Source organism: Zootoca vivipara, chromosome Z1 (genome assembly GCF_965207765.1).
Source record: "Zootoca vivipara chromosome Z1, rZooViv2.hap1.1, whole genome shotgun sequence".
Lineage (NCBI taxonomy): Eukaryota > Metazoa > Chordata > Lepidosauria > Squamata > Lacertidae > Zootoca > Zootoca vivipara.
Genome location: NC_142583.1, coordinates 17685024 through 17696040, shown reverse-complemented (window position 1 = coordinate 17696040; position 11017 = coordinate 17685024). Strand labels below are relative to the sequence as shown.

The 11017-nt window shown below is 44.3% G+C and overlaps 1 protein-coding gene across 1 annotated transcript in view; it reads left to right on the top strand.

Moving 5' to 3' along the window:
* The first annotated feature begins 1176 nt into the window (after window positions 1-1176).
* GRXCR1 (glutaredoxin and cysteine rich domain containing 1) overlaps window positions 1177-11017 on the top strand; it is a 39634-nt gene continuing 29793 nt past the window's right edge. Inside the window, exon 1 of the mRNA XM_088661163.1 lies at window positions 1177-1575. Coding sequence (XP_088517289.1) covers window positions 1180-1575 — 396 coding nt within the window. The 5' untranslated portion in view covers window positions 1177-1179. The remainder of the gene's footprint in view (window positions 1576-11017) is intronic.

Here is an 11017-nt window from a genome sequence, read left to right as displayed (position 1 = left end):
AAGTGTCTCTGCGTCCAGATTCCCTGTGTCCCTGTGTCCGCGCTACTGCGCATGTGCCCCATGGACACAGGGATTGGATGCAGAGACTTGACGCGCGCGCGCACACACACACACGCTCTCCCCACCCCCACCCCTCTGCCTACCGTTTCCCTCACAGTCTTCAGAAGAATCACGACCTTCTCCTGGGTGCCAGCTGGGCTCAGCGGAGCGCCCCGACGAAGCGGTGGCCGTGGGAGGGGCCAACCGCCTCCCCATGCGCCGCCGCCAAAAGAGCCCGAATCACGGCCTTCTCCTGGGTGCCCGCTGGCCAGCTGGGCTCAGTGGAGTGCCCAGACAAAGTGGCGGCCGTGGGAGGGGCCAATCGCCCCCCCCCACGCGCCGGCGCCGCCGAAAAAGGCTGAATGCTCTAGCACCCGTTTATTAAACGGGCTGGATGACACTAGTAGTTTATAAAGATAAAAACAGTTATATTTCACCTGTTGGAATTGTTCGACGTGTTGCCTCTTTTTTTTTTGTATTTTGACTCAAGTCTGCAACACAGGGGTTGTTTCATCAGTTTGTGACGAGCCAACTCACCACAGACTGCAAGCGGCCATTTGAGCAACTTCAAGAAGACCAGGCTCGGTCAAGGTGTAACAGTTAACTGGCTGAAGATTGCTCCACAAAATGTCATTTGAGGATGCCAGCTTGAAGATAGTTCCAAGCAGCAAGTGTGAGATATGCCAGCAGCTGTCAGGAAACAGGAGCTCAGGAAGGGTTTAACATTTCCTCTTTTCTTCACCTATGTTTCTATTATGCCACGAAAACTAGCATATATGCCTCAGATATATCTTAAGCTGTTTCTTTCTTTCAGCCATAGACTCTTTTTCTTATCACCCCACCCCCTTTCTGACACTGAGGAAAATACACAATGGGTCGTGAATATTTAATGGTTCCTCTCATTTTACAGGTTTTAGTTTAAAGGTAACCATAGCACACGCATGCATCCATTATTAATCGCTGAACAGCTCTGTAGCTTCTTAGGACTCCACTTTCCTTTAGATGTTAGCTTCATATGAGCAGTGGCGCCGTCAGTGGAAAACAACTTTGATATTGTTTTAAGTGTGAGAATCTGGCAAATGCGATGACAACCTAGACCAGTAGGATGTAAGTAAGCGGCTGATTTCGGCGGATGGGACAATGTTTAAGAGCGACAGCAAGGGCGAGGGCGAGAGGCAGCCGAGGAAAGTCCGATTCCGGGTCGCTTCTTCTCACAGCGGGAGAGTGCTCAAGGAGGTGTACGCCGACGGGGAAACCTCTGACTCCTTGGATTCCGAGTGCACCAGCAGCTCGGAAACAGACCCAAACAGCAGGCTGAGTGAATCGGACGGACCGCACAACGGAAACCTTGGGTCGGAGTGGGATGAGAACGAGAACGTGGGCGATGACATGCTCATTTTCGTGAGAGCTGCCAAAGAGAGAGGATTTGGCACCAAAAGAGTCAACATCCTCAGCAAAAATGGCACCGTTCGAGGAGTCAAGCACAAAGTCAGTGCTGGTCAAGCCCTCTTTGACAATTTAACAAAGGTATTTGAGGTAAGTGAAACGGCTTTGCTCCTAGTCTTTCTGTCTCCACTTTCAAATTATCCCAAAGCACGCGCCATATTTGTGTCTATGTCTATGCTCAACATTCAGAGTCCATAACAACATCCCAGATATTAATTCATAAAACGAGAGGTCCTTTTGATCTAGAGGTCAGTCTTTGATACCATTGCAACAAAAACAAAAAAAATTAAAATTAAAATTGACATTACTGGTGGCCAAATGGAAGCCTGCAGGGTAGATCACACCCCAAAAAACCCTCAAAGGGGAACACTCTAAAGATCTCTGGAAAGATCTTCACCACATGTTTTATTAAATATTCTTTTCAAGCACTTTTGGGGTATGTAGTCCTCTTTAGCCCTGCTCAGGTGATCAAAATGATGTGTGGGGACTCAAATGGTGTAAGGGTATGGGGTGAACTCCCAGGCTTCGCTCCAAAAGCCCTCATGTCATGGGGAGAATTCTAACCATGTGACAATCACCTCACAGTCCTTCATGCTCGATACCTGAAAGGTCAGTTCAGATCAAAAGGGGGCGGGGCCACTGCACATGGGGATGCTGGGAGTGGGGCAGGAAATGGAGAGTTTAAATGATGCTCCCTTTGGAAGATGCCATCTGAAATAGACTGCTGTTCACCATTTCATTTAAAAATCGGCCTTGTCAGAAATATTTCATTTTTATATCAGGTTCTGATGTGGTTAATCAGTCCTGTTTCTAATGATCAATTTCAATATTGTAAAAACATGCGTCTCACAGCAATTACATCATCATCATCATCATCATTATTATGTAGCACTACAACTGATCTCAGTAATTCTTATAATCCTCTAAAGTAGACTAGCATTATTATGTAATGGTGGAGATGGGGAGCAGAGCCAAGAGTTGGTAACTTGCCTAAAGGTTATCTAGCTGGGTCCTAGCAAAGGCAAAATTTGAATTGTGGACTTTTGGGTTTGTAGCTGTGCCTCTCCTCCACTATGCAATTTGAGATTTAAAGTAAAAAAGAGTAGTGCAAGAGTAGTGTCTGCAAGATTTTTCTTGCATGTAGGAATTTTGTCGTGTTTGAAGTGCTCCTTGGTGGTGAAGAAAAAGAATTCTCAAAGGAGATTTCTTCCTTCCTTCCTTCCTGTTCAACCTGCCCTAGCAGTATTAAGCCCTGGTCATATCCAGCTTGAATTAACCCCTGAAAACCATTGTTGGTTTTTACAAGCAGGAGTTAGATGATCTAGCCTCAGTCAAGCACTTTTCAGACTTACCTTTTTAATGGGACAATTAAATACATGCCTAAAGTTGCAATCTTCTGCACATTTACCTGGGAGTTAGTCCCTTTGAATGCAGCATTCCTTTCTTCTGAGTAGACATGCAGGTGATTGCATTGTCACCCTCTGCCGCTGAAGTCCAGAGGACTTAAATATTCCAAGGACTGGATGGATCGTGTCCATCCTGCCTAATGGTGGGTTCTATCCGGTGCCGTTACTCAGCTGACATAAAGGTTTCCATCAGCGGAACAAGGGAGGGAAGAAACTTTTGGTGATTCAACCTTTCTGCTGCAGACCATCACCTCCCTAAATCTGCTCCAGACGGTTGGGGGACCCTCCAGAGTAAATTTAGAGGGGTGCAGATAGGAGGGGACACCACTAAAAATTGCTTCTCTCCCTGTTCTGCTAATGGAGGCCCTACGATCCCTGTTGGATACAACCCAGTAATTCCTAGTGAGATATACTAAGGTTGCAAATAAATTATTAATCCTTCTTATCACCCTTTCCTTCTGGTGATTTTCAGGTTGAAAATAATGAATGTTCTTTGTACGTCATGTTAAGTCTTGAAATGATTACGTATGCGAAGCATTAATTTTGGACTTCTGAAAACGGATTAAGAATGGAAATGTGTCATTACATCACAGTCATATGGTATAATTTTAACAGCTTTAGGCAGCTGTTTGCATCTTTACATCTTCCTTATGTAAAAATGCATTCTTGCAAACTCCCACCAACTTGTCCAACCAAGAATATTACCTTTGATAATGAATAATGGCACTAACAGTGTCCACACAAAAACACTTTAGTAGAGGGGAAATGAAAACTGAATTAGAGCTCCCTGTCTTAATAAGACCCTCCTCTCACTAACTGTAGGAAAGGATTAAATTGCTTCATTTGAATTTTTTTCCCATTCTGAGTACTTGGACTGCAACCTTCTTTGTACAATAAATTTCAGGACTCCTAGAGAAATAAGTCAATTGAATTCAGTATATGTCTACTCAGAAGTAAGTCAACTGAGAATGGCGATGTGTGATTATAGCGTAAATGTATGGTTTATTGATATAAAATCTTAACATTTATATATTGAGGAAATAGAAAAATATATATCAAAATATCAAATGTTAACTAATTATATTTTTCTAAATCTCATTTTCAGCCTTTAAACATTGATTATTATTCAGTTCATTTTATTTACATATTTACAACATTATATACCATTAATTAAGTGGAGTGCAATGAGAAATATATTAAAACAGTATAAAATTCAACACACACACACACACACACATGCATGCAAACTATACAGCACATCAAAAACCCCAAACAAAGCTTGAGTAAGTGGGAAAGTTTGCAACAACTGTCTGTAACTTAGTACAGAAGATATGTGTGCAGTGTTCAAATGGAGGGAATTCCGTAAGATAGGTGCTGCTACCCAGAATGCCATGCTGAAAGTTGATGGGCAGATGTCCTACAGCAGAATCTCTGGTCAAATGCAGTGGTCAGGCAGGGGGTGCAGGAGACCAGGCTATAGTAGCCCCCGCAAGGTTGATAGGCGTCTTGTGATTGATTATGTGAGGTAGGTCTTACTTGGGCTCCCCCAATATTTTGTTCAAGTTGGCACTCCTGGACCAGACAGTTCCTCAGGTAGTAATAATAATAAAGGTAAAGGGGCCCCTGACCATCAGGTCCAGTCGTGTCCGACTCTGGGGTTGCAGCGCTCATCTCGCTCTATAGGCCGAGGGAGCTGGCTTTTGTCCGCAGACAGCTTCCGGGTCATGTGGCCAGCATGACAAAGCTGCTTCTGGCGAACCAGAGCAGCACACAGAAACGCCATTTACCTTCCCGCCGGAGTGGTCCCTATTTATCTACTTGCACTTTGATGTGCTTTCGAACTGCTAGGTGGGCAGGAGCTGGGACCGAGTAACGGGAGCTCACCCCGTCGCAGGGATTCGAACCACTGACCTTCTGATCAGCAAGCCCTAGACTCTGTGGTTTAACCCACAGCGCCACCTGTATTATTTATACCCTGACCATCTGGCTGGGTTTCCCCAGCTACTCTGGGTGGCTTCCAACTGAATATTAAAAACACAATACAGCATTAAGCATTAAACACTTCCCTAAACAGGGCTGCCTTCAGATGTCTTCTAAAAGGCTGGTAGTTGTTTTTCTCTTTGACATCTGACGGGAGGGCGTTCCACAACTACCGAGAAGGCCCTCTGCCTTGTTCCCTGTAACTTCACTTCTCGCAATGAGGGAACCCCAGAAGACCCTCGGTGCTGGACTCAGTGTCTGGGCTGAACGATGGGGGTGGAGATGCTCCTTCAGGTATACTGGGCTGAGGTCGCTTAGGGCTTTAAAAATCAGCACCAACAGTTTGAATTGTGCTCGAAAACATACTGGGAGCCAATGCAAGTCTCTCAGGACTGGTGTTATATGGTCTCGGTGGCCACTCCCAGTCACCAGACTAGCTGCCGCATTCCGGATTAATTGCAGTTTCCTAAGCTACCTCATTGGCTCTGTTAATAGTCACATATAACAAGGAGTGACCTGGGATGAATATATGAATTCCATTCTGCATCAAAAGACAAATGCAGCCACTTTATTAAGTGGAACTGGAACATACCCTCCAACTCCCAGATTGAAAAATCCGGGATCGGCGGCGGCGCGGCACTGGAAGCCGCTTCTACGCATGACATTGGGTGGGTGTGTGAGGAATCACACCTAACATATGAACCATCCAGTCAGAAAGATATTGATTTCTGATCCTCAGCCATGAAGCTGCCAAAAATACGTCCTCAATGGGGAACTTGGATAATGGATGGGAAACTTCAGAGAGCCAAATGTGGCCTTCAAAGCCTTCCAACCTGGCCCTCAGGGCTCTCCCCTGTGAAACTCCCTTTTCTCAGATCACACCCCTCTCTGGTTCTGCTTTGCATCCTCTTGGAATGTTTTTGCCTGGTTGGTATGTGTCATTGAACTCTAATAATGTCTCTTACTTGTTTGGATGGAGGATTAAGAGGGGTGTGTGTGTGTGTGTGTGTGTGTGTGTGTGTGTGTGTGTAGAAACTAGCCTCTTGCATAAAGGTAAAAATTTGCATATGTTGCCCTGCCTCCTTTTGCTTCTGCCCACCACTAGCATGTGTCCTCCACAATGCTGCCCAGAGGAGAATGAGACCCTTAGACTGAAGGGAAAAAAAAGTTCCCCACCCCGTCCTAGATTTAACTGGAACCGTTTCTCTTCAAAAGGATCCCTTGGGCCTAACACTGCTTCAAAATTCCCTCTTACTGAAAAAGGTCCACACACTTGACCTAGTTACAAATTCTCTTTTCAACTAAAAACACGGGGAAGTTATTTAAGATAGGAGAAGGCGACAAAAGGCAGAGTTGGGCTGCAATAGCAGGCAGGTAGTTTTGTCCAGAAAGGCAACGTGAAGAGTCTTAGAAAGGACTACCCTTATTTATTTATTTTGTCAGCTGAATTTTACACAACCATACGTGTTGGACCTAAAAGGGTGTCCCCACATCTTGCAGGGAGGTTAAACAGATAGATACTGATATAGACAGTGTCTTTCTTCTAGACCAGGCATGTCCAACTCCCAAGAGACTGTGATCTACTCCCAGTATAAAAAAAACTGGCAGTGATCTACCCATTGTCATTGGAGGGAGGAGGAGCGTGCGTGGGGTGGGTGGATTGCCCACAGCTTTTTAGCTTTCCCCCATAACTTTTTGTACACGATAGGGATCCCACGATCTACCAGGATCAGCTGGGGATCTACCGGTAGATCGCGATCTATAGGTTGGACATCCCTGTTCTAGACAAATAGGTGTTGGTACTCACCATGCCAACCTAGCAATTCGAAAGCACGTCAAAGTGCAAGTAGATAAATAGGTACCGTTCCCGCGGGAAGGTAAACGGCGTTTCCGTGTGCTGCTCTGGTTCGCCAGAAGCGGCTTTGTCATGCTGACCCACAAGACCTGGAAGCTGTATGCCGGCTCCCTCGGCCAATAATGAGCACCGCAACCCCAGAGTCGGTTACGACTGGACCAAATGGTCAGGGGTCCCTTTACCTTTACCTTTTACTCACCATGAAGTTGTTTCAGCAAGTGCCACAATTTTTAACAACAAGAAAAAAGATGTGCCAGTACTGCGTACCCTTGAGTACCCCCTGGGGAAGCACTGGAAATAGACATATTCAGGTGTGCATGAGTGAAGCGCCTTTTCTACCCCATGCCAGTTCAAAGCTGTTCAGTAGTAGTTGAGGGTGGTGGGGGACTTCAGGCAATGCAGCTTCATTTGCCCCCAATGATGTCACCAAACCTACTCAAGTGGTCAGTGATGTCATCATGGTCACTATGTGATGCATTATTTTTTTTAAGGCAACCCAAGCAATATTGTACGGAGGAGATAAATGGTTTCTAATAGGGATGGCACAAATATATACACAAAAGCATGGAAAATAGACTCTTGGTGGGGTGGGAGATGGGGAGGGTCTGCATAACTTTCACGCCTTTTCAAACGGTCAGTTTGGGCCCCAAAATAATTTGGCACGCCGCCAGCTTGCACTCTCCTTTTTTCCACAAAGCAGATGTGCCAGGATTGGAGCCTTCAATATTCCAAGAAGGCAACGCTACTGGTGCCCCATGGGGGTGTTATTTATCCCTCCCCACTTGCCTTTTTGATTGCTGCTGGTGTCTGGAGTGGGAAAAGTTGCTATGGCAACCCCTCCCCCCCTCATCTTCTTTTGCCTGCTTCAATGAGAAGGGAAATGCAGTTGCCATGACAACATCTTTCCACATCCTCGAGGCAAAGCAGCCAGAAGAAAAGGTGACGTAGCAATTCATTGGTGGCCCTTTCTGTGGGCTTTTGTACCTTTGGGACTGAGAACGAGGGGTTCTGAGTGTCGCCTGGCTTCCCATGCTAAACCAAAGGCGTGCTGGGCTAGAGTTAGATGTTATCATTCTGAAACCAGGAGAGGCCCTCTCTTCCAATGGACAGACCGCTGTACTTGGAATTGAGAAATCTCAGTTGAGTTGACTAGACTAGTCAGCTTTTGCCAAAGCACTGCTTTTTATCCACTGTTCCTCTTCCTTCGCATGAAAATAATAGTGACCTTGCTTCTCTTTTAAAAAATAAATTAGTTGCAAATATAACAGAATGAAATAAAAAGAGAGGATCAATGTCAGCTCACCTTAACAGAAAGGATGAGCCATCAATCCTAACTGAAATATTTATTTATTTTATTAAAAAAATGTCCAGTAGCACCTTAGAGACCAACTAAGTTTGTTCTGGGTATAAGCTTTCGTGTGCATGCAGGTGGCGCTGTGGGTTAAACCACAGGGTCTAGGGCTTGCTGATCAGAAGGTCGGCGGTTTTAATCCCTGCAATGGGGTGAGCTCCCGTTGCTCGGTCCCAGCTCCTGCCCACCTAGCAGTTCGAAAGCACATCAAAGTGCAAGTAGATAAATAGGGACCGCTCCGGCGGGAAGGTAAACGGCGTTTCCGTGTGCTGCTCTGACCCGGAAGCTGTCTGCAGACAAACGCCGGCTCCCTCAGCCTATAGAGCGAGATGAGCGCCGCAACCCCAGAGTCAGACATGACTGGACCTGATGGTCAGGGGCCCCTTTACCCTTTACCTTTTAAGGTGCTACTGGACAATTTTTTAATTTTTTAAATTTATTTTGACTGTGTCAGACCAACATGCCTACCTACCTAAATCTATTTTTTTATTGATTTATTAAATTTGTATACCGTCCTTCATCCATAGATTTCAGGGCAGTTTACTATATATTTGGATGTCCGAACTGATATCAAAACCAGATTGATGATGGTATACTCAAATGCAGACATATTTATTCAAATGCAGAGACAGCAGGAAGATTTCAGACTATTGAGTAATGGATGGTGGGTGTTTATTCTTCCATCCTCGAAGTATCAGTCTCTAAGGGCTCACAGGGCCCACCTTCATTGTTAGTCTCCCACATTGCAGGAACAGAATTAAAAAACCTGTGAATATCTGCAAATATAAAGGATTTTTTCCAAAACAAAATTAATTTCTGACTGGAAGACAACACAGGACTCACCCGCATCACATGCCTCAAAGAAGCATTATCAGCATTACATCACCAGCAACTATCTGAAGTAGCCCATTTCTTCCTAGGTAAAGTTGGGTCCAATATACTTGAAACATCCATTTTCTAAATTTGAACCATTAAAAGTAGTTGCTTGGAAACCATGTGCAGCATTTGGATGGAGCCTTGTAGACATAGGTGCCAACTCCCAGATTGAATAATCGGGATTGGCACCGGAAGTCGCGTGGTGGCCATTTTGGAAGTGGGCAGAGCAGCACTGGAAGTTGCTTCTACGCATGCTCTGCCCATTTCCAAAATGGCCGCAGTGCCAGAAATTGCTTCTGTGCATGTCCAGAGACTCCAGACATGCGTAGAAGGAGCCTCCCCGGGCCGGTAAGAATCCGGGGGATTTACGGTTTGTTTGTTTTTTAATCCGGGCTGCCAGCGGGAAACGGCTGGAAAAACGGGAGTTTCCCGGGGAATACGGGAGACTTGGCAGCTATGCTTGTAGATTATTCAGTCAGGCATTCAGGCTAGAACCTTAACCATGTCTACACAGAAGTAAGTCCCATCGAATTCTTACTGCCAGGTAAATGTGGTTAGGATTGTGGTCGCAATCCAGGTCATGTAGGAGGACAGCAAGCTATATTTCAGAAAGGGGAGAATCAACATTTGGCAAGAACTTGCTTTTGTACACAAGCAAAGCCAACTGATGAAAAAGATGCATCATCTGAGAACATCTTTTTTTCGATATACATCCTAATAATAATTGTAGTTTTTGTCGACCGCAGAAGAAGCAGGCAATTTTAGCGATTTGGGGCAATGAAATTTGTGCTTTTGGCATGCGTACCTCTGAGCAAGAGTGATGCATACAGGTAGGCTGTAAGTAGAGATGGGAGGAGAAAGATGATTCAGTCCACATTTAAAGGCAAAGCTACATAATCTGCATGTTCCAAAGCAATGAATCAAAACACAGCTGCCCTTTGGAATTCACACTTCTCTGAATTTTGCAGTTCAGTTCTCCCGCCAAGTAAAATATACTAAAATGCATATATTAGGGTAAAGTGTGCATATAAACACACACATTCATGAAAATAACATAAAATGCATTGAATTAGGGGGAAGCTGCTTGGGAAAAAAAGGAGTACATTTGTCAAAAGTGCACAGGAAAATGTGTTTATCGGGAGACATTGGCACTAAAACGCTTGCAATTTTCCGTGAAGATTTTTTTTATATAAAAAAAACTGCAAATTGCTACAGAAATGTGGAGCAATGGAGAGAAAATGAAATGGGAAGATTTGTCGTCCCCCCCCCCTAACTGAAGCTCCCATGGGTACTGGCTCTTTGTGGATCTTCCTGTGACTCTTGCAGGACACTTTGGGTGTGAGGTGTCAACATCCTTGCTTGATAGCTCCTGATTCAGGCTTCCTGATACCAGATCCTGTGTGAGCTGAGCGCAGCTAACTTGAGCTGACTTTCATAAGTGAAACGGAATCACCTGACCAGTGCAAGTTCTACAGATATCAGCAGGAACACAGGAAACTTACCCCTGGATATATTAAACCCTAAAGTTATGAAAATGCTCGCCAGTTGTATAAGGAGCTTAGTAATCTTAGTTAAACGCAACCCCCCCCACCCCCCAAAAGATTTGCTTCTATATAGTCTGCAAGTTTCCTGAAGCATGTGCATTATTTTATAAGCTGGGGGATGCCAATGCTCTTTTTATAGATGTACAGGCATGGATTCAGTGTTGTCTTAATGCCAGATGAGCAATCAGAGAGAGATGATGGAATCTAGACAGATATAAAAAATGCTGTGAAAATGCTTTTTAAAAAAGCATATTTTATATATATACACACGCTTTTTTAAAAAGCATTTTCACAGCATTTTTTATATGTGACTAGATTCCATCATACACACACACACACACACACACACACACACACACCCATCATATACATATATATCAATTACAAAAATCCAACATGCACCATATTTATATTATATTATATTATATTATATTATATTATATTATATTATATTATATTATATTATACACCAAAAAGCAATACCAATTCAAATACAAATCATATACATGGCCAATTATAA